This window comes from Triturus cristatus, chromosome 5_1, assembly GCF_964204655.1.
Source record: "Triturus cristatus chromosome 5_1, aTriCri1.1, whole genome shotgun sequence".
Taxonomy (NCBI): domain Eukaryota; kingdom Metazoa; phylum Chordata; class Amphibia; order Caudata; family Salamandridae; genus Triturus; species Triturus cristatus.
In genome coordinates this window covers 563,139,503-563,162,321 of record NC_140587.1, presented here as the reverse complement: position 1 = coordinate 563,162,321, position 22,819 = coordinate 563,139,503, and the positions used below count along the sequence as shown (strand labels likewise).

Below are 22,819 nucleotides of genomic sequence, written 5' to 3'. Positions count from 1 at the left end.
TTGGCAGTTCGGGCTGGACTATTCCCATGTGGATCAGCGTCACAGCCTATTTGCATATGACTGGGTCTGAACTGGGGTGACGAAGTGAGCAAAAGAACAATGATGGATTCAACCCAGATCCAATACTGACTGGGGTGAGTGTCTAAAAAGTTTCAATGCTCAGTCCATCTTATTGTGTTTGCGTAATAAGATATCTGCCTGATAAGCTCAAACACTTCAGTATCCCGAGAAGTTCTGTTTTTCTTCCATTTTATTTTTTGTCTGCAGATCATTTATTGTCAAGAAGTTCTTTAGAATACTAGGGTGCTGAAAAATTTGGCTTGCACTTGCAAGTTGCATTTGGGGCGTGGCAGTTCACATAGCGTTCTAAGAAATTGCTGAATTTGTTTAGACAGGTGTTGGCAGTGGAAGTGAAGTGGGGGGGGGGTGGGTTGAAGCATTAGGTTTCCTATAGAGAAGTATTTAAAGGATCTGAAGGTTTGATCTGCTCTTTTGTGTTTACTTTAGCTTGTTGGTAGAACACTAAGCATGTAGACAGACTGCAAAGTGTAAGTCCGTCCAGTCCAGGAGTATGGGTGGGTTGCACTTGATTGTTGTTAAAGTTTTGAAGACAAGGTCGAGGATGTAGCCTTTGGAGTGTGTTGGTAATGGGACATGCTGCACCACGTTGAGCGTATCAATGTGGTTGCATATGGTGTCTTAAGCTTGTGGTGTCTGTAACGTTGAAGTCATCCAAGAGGGTGGCGTGGGCATGTCGGATGAATGAGTTAGTGAGGATATCTGAGAATTCATCACTGAAGTCCTTGTTTTCCCGGGAGGCCAGTGGACGAGATGGAACTCACATCAAAGCTAGTTTACCTTTATCTTTGGAATATTAAGGGGTGGTTGGACTTTCCCATCTTTAAGTCTGGCTCAACAGTACATCTGTCGGACAGGCCTGTTAACAGTGCCTGAAAAGGGATACCGAATAGTTTCTTACCTGTCGGTGTAGTTTTGCAGCTTGAAGATCTTTCTGGATTCACTATGCTGTGCATTATTCCGCGATCTTGTGGTTGGGTCCGGATTCGTAGTCTTTTCTTTGTTTTTTGTAGCCCAGGTGGGCGTCGACGTCCACCATTTGGTGCACCTCCCGTGACGTCGTCGTGCTTCCTGCGGAAGTCCCACCTTTGGGGCGCCATCTTCGGGTTCTTTTTTCCTTTCCTTTTTTTTTTTTTTAACCCTAGGCGATTGATTAAACCTTCTTGTCCCTTTATCTGTAAGTTTCCATTTCTTTGATCTTTTCCATTTTACCCCCTCTTCCTCCAGCCTCATCTTCCTGGCGGAGGTGGGTGGGTTCGCTAGTGAATCCAGAAAGATCTTCAAGCTGCAAAACTACACCGACCGGTAAGAAACTATTCGTTTTGCAGCGTGAATCTTTCTGGATTCACTATGCTGTGCATAGACTTTGTAGCGGTTTTCCTAGTTCTGTGGCGGCTGGGTGGTAGATGAGCGTTGGTCGTTGAAAATGTGCTGAAGCACCTTCTGTCCAACTTGTGCTTCCTTGTTCATCTGAATGTCCACGCAGTAGTGTTTCGTGAACGTGTGCACAGATGCCCAAGTTGCCGCGAGGCATATGTCCTGGATGGGCGTGTTCGCCAGGAAGGCCACGGTGGCCCCTTTCTTCCTTGTGGAGTGAGCCTGCGGCCCCTCCGCTAGCTCCTGTCCAGCCTGTGTGTGGCAGAATTGAATAGTGAGGGCAATCCACCTTGCGATGGTGCTCTTAGTCACTGGCCTACCCATGAAGCTAGTAGCAAAGGACACAAACAGCTGTTTCGACTTCCTGAGTTCCTTGGTTCTCTCAATGTAGTGCATCACCGCTCTTCTGGCATCGAGGGTGTGCAGTGCCCTTTCTGCGTTTGTAGTCGGGTTTTGGAAGAAACTTGGTATCTGGATACTCGGATTCATGTGGAACGCCGACACTACCTTGGGCATGAAGTGTGGGTCCGTTCTCAGGACTATTCTATCTTTGTGAATCTGAATGTAGGGTTCCTGCAGCGTTAGTGCTTGAAGCTCGCTCACCCTGCGTAGTGAGGTTATGGCCACCAGAAAGGCTGTTTTCATAGTCAACATCTGCAGTGTGGCCTTGTGAATGGGTTCAAATGGTGCCTTCATGAGCTCCGTCAGGACCACATTCAGATTCCATGCCGGCGGCGGCAACCTTTTCGGGGGGGCCATCCTTTTGGCTCCTTCCATGAATCTCCTCACCACCTGCGAGCTGAAGAAACTTCCACCTTTTTCACCTCTGGTGTAGGCCACGATGGCCGCTAGGTGTACCCTTAGTGAGCTCGAGCAGAGGTTATTCTTTAGAAGGTGTGTGAGGTACCTCAGTACTGTTGAGTCTCTTGTCATTCTGTTTTGCAGGCCCTTTTTCCGGCACCACACAGTGAACCTCTTCCATTTTGCGCTGTAGCATTTTCGTGTAGTTGGTTTCCTAGCCTCCCGTAGCACTCGCATCGTGCTCGGCGGCAATCTTAGGTGTGCGAACTCTAGGTCTTCAGGAGCCATGCCGCTAGGTTGAGGGTCTCTGGCTCTGGGTGCAGGACCTCTCCGTTTTGCATTGAGAGCAGGTCCTTCCTCCTCTCGAACCTGTATGGGTCGCCTTGTGCCATTTCTTGAATTTGTGAGAACCATGTCTGCCTCGCCCACTGCGGAGCCACCAGGATCAGGGTCATGTTGCTGGTTCTGCACTTTGAGCACTCTGTGCAACAGGGGTATCGGTGGAAAGGCGTAGGCAAATGTCCTCGACCAGCTTATCCATAGGGCATTTCCCTTGGATTGCTGATCTGGTTGCCTGGACGCGAAGCTCTGGCATTTTGCATTGTGGCGTGTTGCAAATAGGTCTATTGTGGGAGTCCCCCATCTCCGGAAGAGTTTCTCCGTTTCCTGGCCATTGAGCTCCCACTCGTGTGATGCTGAGGTCTGCCTGCTTAGCCAGTCTGCCTCCACATTGTCCTTCCCCGGTAGGTGAATTGCCAGTAGATCTATCCTGAGAGGTATGGCCCATCTCCAAATCTCCTGAGCTAGGGATGAGAGCGGGAACGACTGTGTCCCCCCTTGTTTGTTGATGTAGAACATCGCCGTGGTGTTGTCTGTTTGGACCAACACCCTCTTGTTGAACAGGTGCCTCTGGAATGCCTTCAGGGCTAGCAGGATTGTTTTCAACTCGAGGTAGTTGATATGGCGGACCGCATCTGCTGGGGCCCACAGACCCCTCACTCTGAGGTTGTCCATGTGCGCTCCCCATCCCTTCTGCGATGCGTCCGTGGTAATGGTCACTGTTGGGATTGGTGGTGTCAGGCTTCTCCCTGTTGTTATGTTGTCTCTGTTCCACCAAGTTATCTCCTCCTGCACTGCGTGCGTAACAACCACTAGATCCTCCCAACTTCCGTTTGCTTGTGACCATTGTTGTTGTAGCCATTCCTGGAATGGTCTCATGTGCAGGCGTACATTCGGCACCAGCTGGATACAGGACGCCATCATCCCCATCATCTTGCTCACAGACCTCACTGTCAGAGCTCGCCCCTTCTGGTGGAGCTTCGCCTCCATCAGTAGAGCCTCTGTCCTCCTGTCGCTGGGCACTACTGTACTGTTGCGGGAGTTGATCTTTGCCCCCAGGAAAATCTTCACCCGCTCCGGTTCCATCGATGATTTTCCCCAGTGGATCGAGAATCCCAGATTCGTGAGGGTGTCTGTCACGCGTTTTGCGTGCCTCTCGCACTTTCTGCGTGAGTTTGCCTTGACCAGCCAGTCGTCCAAGTAGGGGTAGACATGTATTCCCTGCCTTCGTAGGTGCGCCGCTACCGCCGACAGGCATTTTGTAAAGACCCTTGGTGCTGATTTTAATCCGAAGGCCAGGGTCGTGAACTGGTAGTGTTCTTGTTCGATGTTGAATCTTAGAAGGCCCTTGTGCCTTCTGTTTATTGGGATGTGAAGGTAGGCATCCTTGAGGTCCACGGTGACCATGAAGTCCCCTTCTCTTATCTGTGGCAGAACCTCCTGCAGTGAAGTCATCTTGAACCTTTGCGTTCTGATGAACTTGTTTAGGTAACGGAGGTCTAGTATGGGTCTGAGGTCTCCGTCTACCTTCGGAACCACGAAGTAGTTTGAGTAGACCCCTTTGTTGCGTTCTCTGAACGGCACTGTCTCTATGGCTCCCTTTTGCAGGAGTTTCCGCGTTTCTTCTCTGAGTATTGCCAGTTCTTGGGCCGATCTCAGTCTTCCCTTTGGTTTCCTGTTTGAAGGTTTTTTCTCCAAATCTACGCAGTATCCGTACTGCACAACGTTCCGTATCCACTTGTCTGTGGTTATACGCCGCCACTCCTGAAGGTAGAACCTCAGTCTTCCGCCTACTGGTGTCGTATGCTCGTAGGCTCTTGAATCTTCTCTTCCCCCTGATGACACTTTTTTGCGCCTCACCCTTGGGGTCCTGACGAGGGTAGGCGTCCTCTTGCGTGCTGAGTCACTTCGTCGAGGGCTGTTCGCCCCCTCTCCTCCTTTGGCCACGTCCGTTCCCTCTCCCGCGAAAGGACTGGCCCCGAGGTTGATATTGCCAGTTTTGCTTCTGCTGACCTTGTCCGTGGCTTTCACCCTGCTGACTTTGTTGGAACGCCTGGTGTGACGTCCCCTGCTGGCTTCCTCCCCTACCGTAGGGTCTCCGAGGGATTTCCTCGCCTCATTCCCCTCAGCTGTAGGGCCCCCATGGACCTCGCCGTCTCGTTTTCTTTTTTCAGCTGGGTGAGCTGGTCGTCCACTGTTGCTCCGAACAGTGTCTCTCCGTTGAAGGGGGTGCCAAGGATGTTGTTCTGCACTTCCGGTTTGAATCCCGAGATTCTTAGCCATGCATGCCTCCTCTCTGTGACCCCTATGGCCATGAGTCTCGCTGAAGTCTCTGCCCCATCCAACGCCGTTTTTATACAGGAGTTGGCGATGTTCTTGCCTTCGTCTATCAGGTGAGAGGCTCTCTGGCGGTATTCTTCGGGGAGGTGCTTTACTAGCTCCCCCATCTCATCCCAGTGCTGGTATTGGTGTCTATTGAGGAGTGCATTTGAATTCGCCATGCGCCAGTGCATTGCGGCGTTCCTCTCGACCTTTCTTCCTGTGAGGTCAATCCTCCTGCTCTCCTTATCCGGAGGTGGGCCCGAAGTTGCTGGTACGTTGGCCCTTCTCCTGGCCATGGAGGCTATGATGGAGTCCGCGGTCACGCTACCCTTGATGTAAGGGGGGTCCAGGGAGGAGTGTTTATATTTCTTCTCTGTCCTGGGCGTGATCGACCGGCAGGTCGCAGGTTCCTTGAAGGCTTCTCTCCCCTGATTCATCACGCTTTGTAGCATGGGGAGGAACTGGCTCCTTGTCTGGATGGGGAGCAGTGTCTCGACGAGAAAATCGGCTTTCGGTTTCTCCTCGTCGAGTTTGACGCCGAAGGCCATTGCTGCGCTCCTGACCGCCATATTGTAGACCCCGATGTCGTCGGGTGGCGAAGGCCTCGAAGGGTACGTGTCCACGGGCTCCTCCGGGTTTTCGGTGTCGAGATCGTGCCATTCGACGTCGTTGCTGGTAGATGCCGCCGATTCGTAGAACGACCGTTGGTCTTCTTCCTCGGCTTCTCCCTCATAAAAGGGCTCTTCTTCTTCGAGATCCCTTGTCAGCCCTTCGGCGTCGAACTCGTCCTCGACCTCATCGACGTCCGCCGATGAAACCGTTGGAATCTTGAATTCCTTCATCCTGGCGTCGAACTCCTTCTTCCTTTGAAGGATGTTCTCCATTTCGGCCTCGAGCCGCCTCTTCTTTTTCTCCATCTCGGAGATGCTTTCGGCGTCGACCGCGGGTCTTTTCGATGAAACTTGCGTCGACGTCGAACGTTCTTTCTGCGTCGATCGGCCCGTTTCATGGGATGCTTTCGACGACCCTTGCCTTTCGGCGTCTTTCGGCACCAGGGAGTCCTTTTCTAAGGATCCGCTCGGCCTCTTGTCCGTGGTTCCCCCTTTGGACGTCGAAGTTTTCGGCGCCGGGGCTCCCTTCGTGGACTTTGACTCAGATTTTCTCGAGTCACCCTCGTGTTGTCGAGGTACTTTCTGTTTTGCGCTCGACGATTCTCTTACCTAGTCTTCTTTTTTCTTCTCGGTCTCTACGACCGTGAAGTTTTCGGCTGTCTCGGCGACGTTGTCCTCGTCGTCCGTGGAGAGGCCCAGATCGTAGAGCGTCGGGGGCTTCCCCTTGCCATCCATGCTGGCGTTGGCCCTTCTCTGCCGCTCTCTCACCCTGAGTGTCTTCGGCGCGAAGGCTGAGCAGGCGTTGCAGTCGATACTCTGGTGATCGACCGGTAGGCAGAGGTTGCAGACCGGATGCTGGTCTTTCTGCGCAAACTTGTGGTGGCAGTTTGGGCAGAACTTGAATGGCGTCTTGTCCATTGCGCTCAGGGTCTCTGAGCGTGCATTCTCCAAGGCCGTCGAAGAAAAAGGGCGCTGGTCCTCCTTTCTTCGTGCTCCTGATGAAATCTCTTCCTTTCCTGATATCTTCTAGTGTTTCTATCGACGAAACTCGCTTTTCTTCCTACTTCCTTCGAGTGTAATTCTGGAGCTTCCCGATGACGATCCAGACCCAACGGCGGAAAAAAGAATCTGAAGATGGCGCCCCAAAGGTGGGACTTCCGCAGGAAGCACGACGACGTCACGGGAGGTGCACCAAATGGTGGACGTCGACGCCCACCTGGGCTACAAAAAAAAAAAAAAAAAAAAACAAAGAAAAGACTACGAATCCAGACCCAACCACAAGATCGCGGAATAATGCACAGCATAGTGAATGCAGAAAGATTCACGCTGCAAAAACTGTGTTACGGATTTGCTCAGAGGAGTATTTATCTCTCCCCTCCTGCTACTGACTGACTGGTGTACCATTCTGCCTCTCAAAAGTGGCTGCCTTGAGGCACTACTTTATATCTCATAAGTGCACTCAATCATCATACACTGAATTCTTTCTTTCTCTCACAGATGCACAATATACAGAGAGATTTCACTGCTGGAGGCTTTTTAATGAGGACTCAAAACACAAGCCAGACCAACTGTATTAGCCAATGCTATAATTAACTATTTAATGAATACAAAATGACACAGCTGGCAAACTCTGTATAATTTCTATTTATGTTTATTGTAGTGATCTTCACTACTATGCTTAACATCTACCATCTCTCACCACTCTTCACTTGACAGTTCCCTCAAATTTGATGAGTTTGTTTTGAAGTACATGTGTTAGGAGTTTATTGTGTGCCAGAGTGTATTATTGCTAAATGCTAGGATATGAAAGAAGCACTAGCTAATATATGCAAGGTATCAGACTGATGGTTTTAGAATGAAAGAGGTCTCCATGCCTTTGTGAAGCTGTGTTGCCCTGCCTGTCTAGGATTATAAACAGCTGTAGTTAGTTAGAAGTGTCAGCATAATGAAAATGCTACATTTGGTTTACATTTTTGTCACAATCCGAGCTGGGCTCTGAATTCTGAGGGGGGGGGGGGGGGGGGGCTAACAATGTGACCATCTATGTGAAAAATCATGACAGTTGACTCGTGATTCTAGTCGGAGGGAAAGGCCATTTCACCTGTGCCCTTGTGGCAAGACAAATGCCCATGTGTGTTAGATACCTGCAATGTGAGAGGGGTGGGAAGTTGGTTTGTACATGTGTTAAATGGACAGATGAGTGGAGAAATAGTTTTTTTGTAAAAAGAGGAGGAGCCATTTGTGCAGGGCTGGTGATTTACAACTCACTGATACCAAACTATGTACATCTTCTGTTGTCTCCCCCTCCTCAAAACTGGAGCACCTAGTGGTTCAGAGCTACATTTTCTTGCCAGTGTGAAAGCCACCCCCATCTCATTTCCTGTACTGTGGTTTACTCCTCTGATAACATCTTCCGGGCAAAGGCAAATCTGTATTATACTGGAGCCCGCCAAACTGGGCTCAGAATAGAAGCGAGCAAAAGTGGCTTGCAACAGAAAATAAATAACACCCCTGGATAGGAGAAGCATTTGGACATTTAAAAACAGCAAACTCTTTAGTCGGCTCTGACAGTGTGACTGTCACCACAGAGTGATACGTACTGCCCACTTAGTAAATACTTTGTTCATTATAAATGACTGGACACGGAGGAGTCGAACACACCAGTTTAAGGAAGGAAGAATGTTGGCCGAGGAGCAGAACCCCTCAGTGGTTTTTACTCTCCTTCAGACTACGCATAAACTTAACTTGAAATACAGGGAGACCGTCCTGTCTGTAAGAAGAGATGAACTGTACATGCAAAGGGGAATTTACTGGATCCCAAGGAAGAGATCACATGGTCCAGCTGACAGCAAGGGCCCGCGGAATACATCTATTGGAACCAAGATTGACCTTAAGCCACAAAGTCAACCCTAGTCCCTTCAACAAAGGATTTAATCTACTGCAACCAAGTTGAAGAGCTGCTCCATTCCCTTTAAGAGGCAAGAAGGGAGAGTCTGCTTCATATTCAACTTGCCCCATGCCTATAGGGTGCCCCAACCTGTGTGCTCAGAGCGACTCAAAGAATGTAGGCATTTACACTCCCATTGGGAGGTATAATCTCCCAGGCAAGAGACTGTGCTGAGTTTGGAGTTACTTGAGCCATTATTTCCGACCTTTGATTCCTGTGTTATCAATCGCCAGTTAAATAGGCAATTAACAACACTTCAAATATGACCAGCAGCCATTTGTTATTGTTGACAAAATAGAAGTTTAATGGGCCACCAGCCCCGTGGAAGTCCCACCAATGTATAATTTCAAAAGATAGTAGGAACTTTTGTTCCATTTTTTGGCGGGAAAAATAAATAAAGCTCACACTGTTTCTCCGTCTCAATATTATGTAAAAGATAGCCCAGTGATGTGGGCTCTGCAGCCCTTCTCGTCACTGGTGGCCAGCCAGCTAGTTAATTGTATAGAGTGAGCCTCTAACAATTTTTGTGGGTAAGAGCCTTGTTGGGTGTTGTGTTGTAAGACAGCATTTTCGAATACTCTAAGAATATTTTTAGGGTGCCAACTTTTATTCAACAACATCTTTAGGTACCATAGACTGCTACATCAAAGTAAAACCTGGGTACTAGAATTTCTGCGTGTATCCAGTCATTCAAAAGCCCTTGGGCCTCTAAGCTAAAATGGGCTTTTGAGTAATTCCAAGGGGACCTACTCTAAAGCATCTTAGCCATAAAATTCATTTATCCATAATTTTAGTGTTTATGTGACTAGGAGGCAAATACAAAAACTTCTTGTTTTCATTGTGAATCTTATTTTAAGCGTACTCTTAATTATAGGTTTTGTCCTTTTCATTTTATGAAAGAAAGATTGACTGCACACTGAAGTTCTTGGACACTTCGTCATAGGTATTCTAAGCACCTTCACCTCTCCAAGTCTTAGCGGCTAGCCCTTGTACTTTTGAAACAATCAAATGCCTAAAGGAAGTGCCTTGGCTATTCAATTTAGAGTGCAACTGGATGGGATCATGGAAACCCAGTATCACTCACACAGGGTAATGTTCAGTAATCTTGGACTAACCCACAGCACCAAGAAACAGTGTAACATATGGCCTTCGCTTTAGCAGTGAGAGATATTAACTTCCACCTTTTGATCTTCCTTTTATAGCATGCAACAGTATTTAATCAATACAGGAGTCTATCTGGCATGTTGTAGGAAGTGGGGTCAATAAATCCCACCTAAAGGTGCAGTTTGCAAAATGAATAAATACTTTGTTTCAGAAGCTCAGCTTTGTAATACAAAATGTCAAGCATCAAAGCAATCTGTGGATGTCTGTTTTGAGCTAGAATTTGAACTTTCGGGTGTTTTAGTATGTGTGCATACATGGGCATTTGTGTAATCGAGACACAGGGCTAGACCACACGGCACAGTTTAGCTAAACTGTTGCCTATAGTTTATAGAAAGGTCACAGAACACTACAGTTCCCACAAGATGAGTTTAAATGCACTGGTCTGTCGGTGTAATATTAGCAATGTTACTATTACTCGATAACTGGGTAACAAGACTAAAGACATTGGGTGGTCTGGTAATTTGGTATTGCTGGACAGGGTTACGCTACAGGAGTGGAAAAAAACCAGTAGTATGGGTTGGAATTTCAATAAACAAAGGATACGCATATTACATAGATGTGTGTGTAAACGCAAAGGATGTGCCACAGGAGTCTAACTGCACAGACTAATGCAAGCACAGAGCACAAGATACAAATGTATCAACGGAGATGGAGGGGTAAAGGAAGGCCCTGCCTCAGCTTTCACGTACACTTTAACACCACTGTGCTTGTGTTGCTGTTTGGCCTGAGGTTTGGTTTTCATTCGGTCTCCAAGTGCCTCTCATACCTTCTTCTCAAAACATGGCTGACCAGTAGCAACTGTTTATCTTTTTGCAAATGCTCTTCGAGAATTCATACAAAGTACATCCACTCTGTTCAAGGATTCACACAGGAAATGCTTTCCTTCAAAAAGAGGCAAATTTTCTTTTGCATCAAGTTTGAAAAGAGTAAACAATCATTTCACCATATAGACCCTCCGAAACCCATTGCAGTGGGTGACACGGTGACTTAGTCCTTACTCAGATTGGTACTTGTCTGAGTTCCAATATGGCCCAATCATAAAATATAGCTAACCATCACAGGAGTGATGAACACCTTGAGAGGCCTCCATGTTATACTATTTCCCTACCTTGCATTCGAAGATTTAGCCTCTCTGTAGAAACAGCATCAATTACTTAGCACAGCTGATAGAAGTAGGATGCTTCCATTTGTCATTAAAGCATGCCTCCTTTACTTATTCAGAATAAGAGCCTTGAAATTGCAATGCACGGTCGACTACTAGTACCATTATGGCAAACATATGCAAGTGTGGAACGTTCTAGCTGTCATTCCTCCATACACATTTTCTTTCCAGTGCAGTTGTAAGGGGGGGGTGCGGGTGCCAGCCAAATGCTTCCATAGCTTCTCAATACATCTATGGGTAGTGTTAGGCTAACACCACAAAACATGGGGCTCATCTTATCAAAAGTGTGCATCTGTTTGTAGAACATTCTACATAACACATGGAGTGTGTTACAGGCACAACAAATATTTGCAGGGAATATATTTTGAATGGTTCTGCATGGCCATCAACTTTGTGACAAGGTTCTCAGCCTATGTGAATGTTATTAGGGCTTTTGTACAGCCCCATTAACATAGACAATGGTTTCACGGGGCTTAAAGGAAGTGAAAAAGTTGATAGTGTGCAATAAATCAACAAATCTGTGGAGGAGTTCATGTGAACAGGGAAGTCTAGCAAGAAGTGAGGCTTGTGAGACAACCTAGGTGACCTAGAATCATTTTTGATTAATGAATACAGTCGATTTCCAAGTGGTGGAGAAAATAGTTTGGTAAGTGAGCAAATGATGGCAGGGACAGCCAGCTATTTTGCTGTCCTCATTCAGTAAGGCATAATGTTCTCGAGGCATGGTAAATGAGAGATGCAAGGAAAAACAACTGCCCAATGCCAATACCTGAGAAGTAAAGGTCAAATTACCAACATGGATTACCAAGGCAGCTTCTATTAGTGAACTTGTTAGAACCATAATCCGAGATTAAAATCTGAAAACTTGTGGACTGCTCAAACTGCAAATAAGTTTTTCAACTGTTACAGTGCTAGGAACACACAAATGACCCAACGTGTCTAACATCACTACCTAAAAGAAAATCCTTAATTTTATACAATTAGATTCTGGTACATGCATGCTGGCTTTTAAAGTGGCAACCTTTTTCTTTCCAAATTCAAGCCAAATTTTATACGTACATTTATTTGTGGACCTGAGCTGTTTGGGTATGGCTCTCTCAATAGAACTCACTCACATAGCTCTAATTTGGGGCATTTTAACTATGTGGCTGAACCTAATATAAAGCGGTACAAAAGGGGGTGGTGATGGACGGAGCATCAGAACCAATCAAGCAATCACACCCAGTCAACAGATCTGGGTTTGATCCATCACCGTTCTTTAGCCCACTCTGCCACCCCAGTTCAGATATGGCCATATGCAAATCAGTCTGACCCTGTGCCTCATGGGAACAGTCCAGCCCGAACTGCCAAGCCATGCCTTCCCTGGACCGGAAACAAGCTTCCTGGGACCGGTTTCTGGCATTTCAGCCGTCTTCAGCCAGGCTTGCTTGAATCCAGTGGCAAAGTGAGCAAGGGACTCACGTCTGAGCATACCCTGCCAACTTATGGCGAACAAAGCGGTACAAAAGGGGGTGGTGATGGACGGAGCATCAGAACCAATCAAACACTCACACCCAGTCAACAGATCTGGGTTTGATCCATCACCGTTCTTTAGCCCACTCTGCCACCCCAGTTCGGGCTGGACTGTTCCCATGAGGCACAGGGTCAGACTGATTTGCATATGGCCATGTCTGAACTGGGGTGGCAGAGTGGGCTAAAGAACGGTGATGGATCAAACCCAGATCTGTTGACTGGGTGTGAGTGTTTGATTGGTTCTGATGCTCCATCCATCACCACCCCCTTTTGTACCGCTTTGAACCTAATATAAGCCAATTCTAACTTGCTAACAAACATAGTAAGTACATTTGGTTCATGCCTAACGATTTCTCCACCTTTGGTCAGTCATCCCAAACTTCAAAGAAGATTGAGTGATGTGGATCTTGACAAACTTGGAAAGCAATAGCCGATGTCAAGTTTATTATAGCACTCACAAAATGACCATAGATATTAAAATTGTGAAGGAACATGAATCTTTGGTTTTAACTTTTTAGTGTTCAATCTTACAATTGAAACACATGAATTCAATCAAAAAGTGCTAGATGGAAAAGGAGATAGTAATTTATGCATGTAAACAAATACATATGCTATTACTGTATATACTGTCACGATCTCATGAGAAATCATCTGTCTATAAGTATACAGGATCATAAAAGCATCATTGCTACCGTGTAAGATACATGTGAAACTATATGTTTAATTGTATAAAAATCAATAATGTTTTTTTTTATGAATTTAATCAAAAAAGTGCTGAACTGTTTTTGTTGCAAACCATGACCTTTTTGTTTTTTGTCTTTATGCTCTTTCCAGTGGGATGCGAACCCAATGTCCATGGAAATTACAGAAGGCAAATCAGCATACCAGTCCAAATATCCATCTGGAAGTAGCTGGTATGTAGCACAAATCAACTGCCTCTGCCACCAAAAGAGGAGTTGACAATTTCAACTGCTATTCTGTGTAGAAAAAAAAAAAAAGATTGCTCCCAAACCCCACATCTGATGCTGAAAGAAACCTCAATAGTCTAAACTGCTACGTGCTGTTTGACCACTGATGGGTTCATTGTATTAATCACCAATCCTATCAATCATTCACACCATCAAAGTACTTACTATACAGACCAAATTGCACTACCAGTCAATCCACCAAACAGTCCCTCGGAGTGCAGCATGCTACCTCCAGATAATGTGTTTCAGCTCCTTGTCAGGGGATTAAGTGTCATATAAATAAAATTACATTTACCAGTGTCACTCGTTACTTAGTGAAAAAACTCCATAATTTAAACTACTACATACCGTTTGCGAAGATGCATGAAAGGCACCATCAATCCAGCAAGACTGCAGAAGCTTTTTTTTTTTTTTTTTTTTTTTTTTAAAATCATTTCATAGGTTCAGTGAAACGTAAAAGCCCACAATCAAACTTACTTACCTTCTTGGTTTTTTGGAAATACAGTTCTGGAAAAGCATGAAACCAATATGCAAGCTGCGATATGTAGAAAAACTTCATCTGAAAGCTAGAAAAAAAACATTTTAACATATGCTTTAGAATATGCATGTCAGCAAATTATACACAGACTAATATATTAAATGTGTTTCACCTGCGATATAAATCTTGGTGTGGATCACCACATTGTGCTGAGATCCGGCAATTGTCCCCTTTACTATTATAAGTTCAAAATAGCATAGTGCCCTAACCAAAAGCCATATGAACTCATTTTTCAACACGTTCGAGGAAATGGTTTGATTAGGATATTTCCATAGTTAGAGTTGAAAACAGAAATAAGATTCATATACGAATAAGTTTTTCTAAACCCAGAAACAGACTGAGGCTTTTTCCAAGGTATGCAGTTAACAAAATTGTTTGAGAATTACTGAAGTCACAAAGAGGACAATATTTTTTAGAATACTTGTCGTAAAATGTCAAGACATGATCTAACCATCATTATCCAATTATGTTAAAAAAAAAAAAACACACTTGTGTACTATATTTATATGGTTCCTCTGTTTTCATACAAAGATTTCCCATTGTTGAAATAACTGCTTTGATTGCATACCTTTTATTGCACAATATCATGTCTGCCGATATTAAAAGAAAATAAATATGAATCCTCTATGTTAAAGAAATTTGTATAGTGCTTTATTGCCCTTCGTGCGTCCTCAGTGCTGTTGAGTTTAGGTAGCTCTATATGCCCTTCTTTCAAGAATTCTTTTACAGATGGGAGTCTATTTTTTGTTTGTTTAGTATAATCAAAAGCATGGTTATGGTTAATATTTCATGTATATGGAATATGCTACTTACCAGTATGCATCTGTTCTTGGCATGTAGAGCTGCAGATCTACACACTGTGCATTGATCGCCATCTGGTGTTGGGCCCGGATGTTTGCAGTTTGTTTCTGTTCTTGGACAGTCTTTGGAAGTCACGAGTTCGGTGACTCCTCCTTCGGTCCGTACTGCGCATGGGCTTCGGCTCCATCCTCAGATTGTTTTTCGCCAGCAGGGAAAAGATGGAGCGTAGTGATAATGGTAAAGAAACCCATGAGTGTTGTATCTAAATAAGATAGACTGGAACGGATACAGGTAGCCGGGGAGGCGGGTGGGCGTGTATAGATCTGCAGCTCTACATGCCAAGAACAGATGCATACTGGTAAGTAGCATATTCCGTTCGAGGCATATGAGCTGCAGATTATACACTGTGCATAGATTATATAGCAGTACCCAACCCTAGCGGCGACCACCGGTATCCGTTGCAGTGGTTTGAAACAGTGTATTTAGTACAGCCTGGCCCACACTAGCTTGTTGTTTGGAGTGCACATCTACACAGTAATGTTTTGGGAAGGTGTGCGGTGTCGACCATGTGGCTGCTTTGCAGATGTCATCTAAGGGTATGTTCCCTAGAAAAGCCATAGAAGCCCCTATCTTTCTTGTAGAGTGGGCTTTAGGTGGAACAGATAATGTTTTTTGCTTTGTGATAGCAAATTTGTATACACTTTACAATCCACCTAGCTATCCCTGATTTTGAGATGGGGTTGCCTTTATGCGGTGGAGAGAAGGAGACAAACAACTGTTTAGTCTTTCTGAAAGGTTGCGTTCTTTGTATGTAGTACAGTAAGGCCCTTTTAACATCAAGTGTATGTAGAGCCCTTTCCGCAACAGATTAAGGTTGCGAGAAAAAAACCGGTAATTCCACCGATTGATTAAGATGGAAGGGGGAAATGACCTTGGGCAGAAATTTTGGATTTGTGCGAAGTATCACCTTGCTGTGATGTATCTGTAAAAAGGGTTCTTGTATAGTGAACGCTTGTATCTCGCTAACCCTTCTAAGGGAAGTGATAGCTGCGAGGAATGCTGTTTTCCAAGTGAGGAACTGTAGCTCACATTTATGCATTGGTTCGAAAGGCGGACCCATTAGCCTTGTAAGAACTAAGTTTAGATTCCACACAGGTGAGGGTGGTGCCCTGGGCGGAATTACTCTTTTAAGGCCTTCCATGAAGGCTTTAATAGCAGGCACTCTGAAAAGTGATAAATGTTGTCTGTTTTGCAGGTAACCAGCAATTGCTGCTAGGTGTAGACGGAGGGATGAGTACGCCAGGTTACACCTTTGAAGATGGAGCAGATAGCATATGATGTGCTGTATGGATACATCTAAAGGGTTGATTGTATTGTTACGGCAGTAAACAACAAATCTCTTCCACTTTGCAGCATAGCATGCTCGAGTGGTAGGACGCCTGGCTTCCTTGATAATGTTCATGCAATCAGGGGGAAGGTTAATGTATCCAAATTCTAAGATTTCAGGAGCCAGATCGCAAGGTTGAGCTGAGCTGGGTCCGGGTGCCTGATTTCTCCATGGTTCTGGGTTAGGAGGCATGGGGACAGGTGCAGTTTTTGATGTGGCACCACCGAGAGCTGTAGTAGTGTGGTGTACCACGGCTGCCTGGCCCATGTTGGAGCTACCAGAATGGGTGTGAGGGAGTGCTGTTGTAGCTTCCTTACCACTAATGGAATTAGCGGGAGAGGTGGAAAGGCGTATGCAAATTTGCCTGACCAGTTCATCCATATCGCATTGCCTTTGGACAATGGGTGTGGGTATCTGGCGGCGGAGCTTGGGCATTTTTTGTTTTCGTGGGTGGCAAAGAGGTCTATCTGAGGATGCCCCCACTTGTGAAAGAATGGGTGAAGAACTTGTGGATGCAGTTCCCATTCTTGCATTTGCTGCATTTGTCTGCTGAGCAGATCTGCCATGGTGTTTTGTATACCTGGGACGTGTTGTGCCAGGAGAAAGATTTTTTGTGGGATTGCCCATCTCCATATGCTCTGTGCTAAGCGAGAGAGCTGGGGAGAGTGTGTCCCCCCCTGTTTTTGAATATAATACATTGCAGTCATATTGTCTGTGCGAATGAGGACTGCCTTGGCTGAGATTGGTTTCTGAAACGATTTCAGGGCTAGAAAGATCGCCAATAACTCCAGATGATTGATGTGGAGTAACCTCTGTTGTGGCGTCCATACACCTTGTACTGTGAGGTGTAATAGGTGCGCTCCCCAGCCGGAGAGCGATGCGTCTGTTAGAATCACGTGAGGAACCGGGTCCAGGAACGGTCGCCCTTTGGAAAGGTTTGTGGTGTTCCACCACTGCAGAGAGCGATGGGTGCGACCGTCCACCAACACCAGATCCGTCAGCTATCCCTGGACCTGGTTCCACTGGCGTGCTAGGCACTCTTGGAGTGGACGCATGTGAAGTCTTGCATGAGGCACTATGAAGATGCAAGATGCCATCATCCCTATTAGTTTCATGAACACTCTTGCTGGGAGAGAGTGCTGAAGGAGGAACCTTTGGCGCAAGGCTTGTATGCTTGCGATTCTGGCTGAGTTGGGGTAGGCTATGGCTTTTGAGGTGTCTATAGTGGCACCGAGGTATTGCTTTGTGTGAGACGGTATCAAGTGAGACTTTTGGTGGTTCACCGTGAAGCCTAGCTGGTGGAGTAGTTGGATGGTAGTGTTTGTATGCTGCACACACTGGTGGTAGGACGCGGCTTTTATGAGCCAGTCGTCCAGGTAGGGGAAGACGTGAATGTTTTGTCTTCTGAGGTGTGCCGCCACTACTGCCAGGCATTTGGTAAACACCCGTGGTGCGGTTGTGACCCCGAAGGGGAGAACCTTGAACTGATAATGTTGGCCGTCCACCACAAATCTGAGGTACTTTCTGTGAGCAGGGTGTATTGGAATATGAAAGTATGCGTCTTTCAAATCCAGTGTAGTGAGAAAGTCGTCCTGACAGAGGAGTGGGAGAACTTGTTGGAGAGTTACCATGTGAAAATGGTATGAATGGATATATGCATTTAGAGGCCGGAGGTCTAGAATGGGCCGTAGGGTGTCGTCTTTCTTTGGTATCAGAAAGTACAGAGAGTAGACCCCTAAATTTTGCTGATTGACCGGGACCTGCTCTATAGCTTGTTTTTGCAGGAGGGAGAGTACCTCTTGTTTCAGAAGTGTAGTATGTTCTTGTGACATCGCACAGTGTCTGGGTGGAATATTTGGGGGGGGGGGGGGGGTAGAAGTTAGTTCGAGACAGTACCCTGACCGAATAATTTGGGTCACCCATTTGTCTGATGTTATGGTCTCCCAGGATTGAAGGAAGTCTTGTAGTCTGCCCCCGACCGGAGTGGAATGGTCTGGGGGGAGCGGGGGAAAGTCATTGTGTGGGTGGTGTGGCAGAACGGGAGGTGTTGGTTTTGCCCCTGCCTTTATTATTGTTTCCTCGATATCCACCTCTTTGATAGCCCTTTGTGAAGGTATTCTGAGGAGGGGACTTATAGGAAGTGGAGGCGTTCTCGGAAGAGTAACCTCTGCCAGAGCCTCGAAAGGAGCGTCTAGGGGTGTGTGATTGTCGTGCTCCCATAGACTTCGCCGTATCTGTATCCTTCTTCATTTTTTCCAGGGCTTCGTCAACTTTTTGGCCAAATAAGTGTTGTTGGTCAAAAGGGTGGTTCAATATAGATGCTTGGACCTCTGGTTTAAAGCCCGAGATCCTGAGCCAGGCGTGGCGGCGAAGCAGAACACTGGTGTTTATAGCCCTGGAAGCTGTGTCTGCTGCGTCAAGTGCACATTTAATAAAGGTGTTGGTAATAATCTTTCCCTCTTGTATCAGTTCATGAGCCTTATTTTTATATTTCTCTGGGAGATGTTGCATGAGAGCCTCCAGCTCATCATAGTGCGCTCTGTCGTACCGCGCCAGCAGCGCCTGCGTGTTGGCGATGCGCCACATATTGGCAGCTTGCGAGGCAGTGCGCTTGCCTGACGCATCTAAGAGCTTGGACTCCTTATCGGGTGGCGGAGCTTCACCAGATGACTGAGAATTGGAACACTTCCTAGCTGTGGATACCACTAATGAGTCTAGGGGCGCAGGTCCTTTAATATAGGCAGGATCTGTGGGGGCTGCCTTGTATTTCTTTTCTATTCTGGGGTTGAAGACCCTAGCCCTGACGGGGTCTTTGAAAATCTCTGTCGCATGTTTGGTCACCCCTTTGACATAGCAGATAAATCCACCGCTATATTACCCATGCTTAAACGTGTCAAGTAGGAAGTCTTCCTCAACTGGATCACTGTAACTCCACCCCATGATAATTGGCCGCCCGTTGTAAGAGGTGGTGGAACCCCAGGGAGTCCTCTGGTGGAGATGGCCTGGATGGATAAAGATCATCCTGAGGCACATCTGGGACTATCTGGATTGTGATAATCCTCCCATGGGTCTGGTGTTCCCGGAGGAGTGGGGTCCTGCGGGGCATCTGTTGGATCATAGTATGGATCCCCTTGGTCATCAGGGTCTGGAGACTGGGTTGGAGAGCGATGAGGCAAGGGTGGAGAAGGTGGGGGCGGAGATGGAGGGAGTGGTGGAGGTGGTGGGTACTCTGAATGGGGATGTGGCAGAGTCCTTCCGTTTTGGTGGTGGAGGAGGAGTTGGCTTGTCTAAATGTATTTTCTTGGAAGACAAAGTTAAATGTCCAGTCTTTGGATCCTTTGTTAAAGTCTTTTGAAGAGGATCTGGCGTGAAAAATACTCCGGCACCAATTCCTCTATCGGTGCCGATGTTTTCGGAACCGACGGCTTCGTTGGTTTATCCGCGCCATGCTTTCTCGGGGCCTCCGATTTTTTGTTCGGCGCCGAGTCGGGCTTCGACACGGAAGCGTCGGTGCCGAGGGATTTATGTTTGGTCTCGACACCGATGGCTTCGGAACGGAGCTTGGTGTGGTTTTCTTCGGTGCCGAAGGGTGTTTTTCGGCGCCGCTAGGAGGCTGGCTCGAGCCCGAGCCGCCAGGAGACTTGTGATGCTTTTTCACCGGGCCCGAAGGTGGGGTGATGGAAGCGGTATGCTTGGTTTTCCCTAGGCCCGGAGGCGAAGGGGTAACCGGAATCTCTTTCGGTATGGGCGCAGGAGTGGGAGGGGGCAGAGTACTCACGACCCTCTACGCCAGTGTGATCTCCTCCACGTCAGAGTCGTCGGCCTCGGAAGCGCGGACGACATCGTCCTCCTGTTCAGTGTGCTGCTGTCCCGAAGCTCCGGTGTCTTCTCCGAAGATGTCAGGTGGAGCAGAGGTCGATGAGTGCGCCATGGTGCGTCGAGCTAGTCGATCCCGAATAGTCTTTTTCGATCGAAAAGACTTGCAGGCGGGGCAGACTCGGGCCTCGTGTTCGGGAGAGAGGCAGAGGTTGCACACCTGATGGAGATCAGTGTGGGGAAATTTAGACCCACATTTTGGGCACTTCTTGAAGGGAATCCTTTCCATCGGCCGAGACCGGAGTCGAGATAGGCCCGAAGGCCGCTGCCTGGAATCGAGGAAGTGCCGAAGAGAGAGATGAAGAAGCCGATTTCGTCTGAAGAATCTCGATGGACGAGGATTTTTCGTCGAAGGTCGAACTGGAAAGGTTGGAACCCGGAGCACGAAGTATCACATCCGAGCCCGATGGCGGAAAAAAACAATCTGAGGATGGAGCCGAAGCCCATGCGCAGTACGGACCGAAGGAGGAGTCACCGAACTCGTGACTTCCAAAGACTGTCCAAGAACAAAAACAAACTGCAAACATCCGGGCCCAACACCAGATGGCGATCTATGCACAGTGTATAATCTGCAGCTCATATGCCTCGAACATTAAGTTATAAGTTGTTCAGATCCACTTAGGCCACAGTAAACTCTCTCATAGCCATAACTTCATCTTCTCACCAAAAATGTGCACCTTCCTAAACTTGCACAAACTTGACCCTCACTAGCTTGTTGGGGTGTGTAATCAAAAAACAAACAAAACCATCACTGACTACTTCTACTGTATCAAAGTTAAAGTATTAGAAGGAAACTGAACAATGAAGATGACTCAAAGGGACAGTCAAATGGGACAATGTGACATCAGTTCAGACCACTGCCATTTTACAAATCTCTAAATAACCCTGCAGCACTATGTACTGTTTAGAGGTAAACTGCCCACCTGAGACTCATCATGAGCACCCAGTTCTTCAAAAGGGCAATAACAGCCAGTATATAATCTCTTGAAAGCCTCTTTACATGGGCCTTCTTGGCTGCCTGCTACATGTCTGGAAAGGAATATGCTACTTACCAGTATGCATCTGTTCTTGGCATGTAGAGCCACACGAGCTGCAGATCACACACTTAGGATAGACTATAAAGCAGTATCTCCCCTAGCGGTGGTCACCTGTATCAGTTGCAGCAGTTTGGAATAAAGTTTTAAGGATAGCCTGACCCACAGAAGCTTGTTGCTTTGCTTGCACGTCAACACGATAGTGTTTAGTGAAGGTAAGTGTTATAGACCATATGGCTGCCTTACAAATATCTTCTAAGGGAAGGTTTCCTAAGAATGCCATGGAAGCCCCTATTTTGCGTGTGGAATGTGCTCTAGGGGGAACAGTTAGTGTGCGTTTAGCCTTGTGGTAGCATATTTGGATACATTTAACTGCCCACCTAGCTAGCCCAGATTTGGAAATGTGGTTGCCTTTTTGTGGTGGAGAGAAAGCAACAAACAATTGTTTTGTTTTGCAGAATGATTTAGTTCTGTCAATGTAGTAAAGAAGGGCTCTTTTGACGTATAAGGTATGAAGAGCTCTTTCAGCTACAGAGTCTGGATTTGGGAAGAACACTGGTAACTGATTGGTTAAGATGGAACGGAGATATGACTTTTGGAAGGAATTTCGGATTTGTTCTAAGAACCACTTTGTTACGGTGTAATTGTAAGAATGGTTCTTGGGCCTTCTTGGCTGCCTGCTACATGTCTGGAAAGGAATATGCTACTTACCAGTATGCATCTGTTCTTGGCATGTAGAGCTGCAGAGCGACACACTTAGGATAGTAGATCGCCATCTGGTGTTGGGCTCAGATGCTTGCAGGTTGTTGTTGTCTTAGGAAGAAGTCTTTGGTCACGTGATAGGTGACTCCTCCCTTGGACGACAGTGCGCATGGGCATCAACTCCATCGTTAGATTGTTTTATTCCGCCATTGGGTTTGGATGCAACTTTTCCGCTCCGGTTGGAAATATCAATTCCAAGCTTTTTGAAGCGCAAAACTTCACACAAAACGTCGAAGCACCTTCATTCTCGACATCGATTTCATCGGCTCGATTCCGGACGTCTACGCGGGCCTATCCACACCGTGAGGCCTACGGCTCATGGAAAGGACGCCTTTCAAAAAATGCCCCCAGTGTGGGGCAAAATTTCGGCACAGTGACCACCACAAAGTCTGCAACCTGTGCCTATCACCTGAACACAATGAGTCCAGCTGTCCAGCCTGCGCATCCTTTCGATCCAAAAAGACCATTCGAGATCGAAGAGCTCGATGACACATCATGGCACAGAGAACAGCTCCGGAACCAAAGGACATCTTTGATGAAGGCCCCGATGTCCCGGAAGAAGATTCCGAAGATCTACAAATAATTTATGACTCGGACGACCCCATCACTCCCGGGCAACGTGTGAGTAGTACTTCACCTGCCCCAACCCCACCAAAGGCATTGGTCAAGACTTTGCCTGCTGGCCCCAGTCGAGACTGAAAACATCCTTCAGAAGCCCCGCCTCCAGGCTCGGCTCCGAAGAAACCTAAGCCTTCCGGTAGCTCGGGACCGAGCAAACCGCATGTCATTGTCCAACCAGCACCCTCGGCACCGAAGACAAAAGACCACTCGGCACCGAAATCGGCTCAAACGACTTCGGCCCCGAAAACACCAAGGCCAATAGATAAACCGGCACTGAAGGTTCCCAAGCCTACAGATACACATTCGGTTCCAAAACAGACATTGGCACCGAAACCATCATCGGTACTGAAACCAACGGCTAAGGACTCTCATACGCCTCCTAAAGCCAAACAATCCACCGATCAACCAAAACCTCGATCTGAACAGAAAAAAATCGGTACCAAAGACTTTTCCTGAAGAAAAAGAACTTTTTCATCCAGATCCCATCGACCCAAGGCACAAAAAGATTTATATCAACCC

The 22,819-nt window shown here is 46.9% G+C and overlaps 1 protein-coding gene across 1 annotated transcript in view; it reads right to left on the bottom strand.

Annotated features, from left to right (window-relative positions):
• The window catches only part of TRAM1 (translocation associated membrane protein 1), a 201,876-nt gene that overhangs the window by 80,616 nt on the left and 98,441 nt on the right, over positions 1–22,819 (bottom strand). Inside the window, exon 6 of the mRNA XM_085605459.1 lies at positions 13,763–13,847. Coding sequence (XP_085461585.1) covers positions 13,763–13,847 — 85 coding nt within the window. The remainder of the gene's footprint in view (positions 1–13,762; positions 13,848–22,819) is intronic.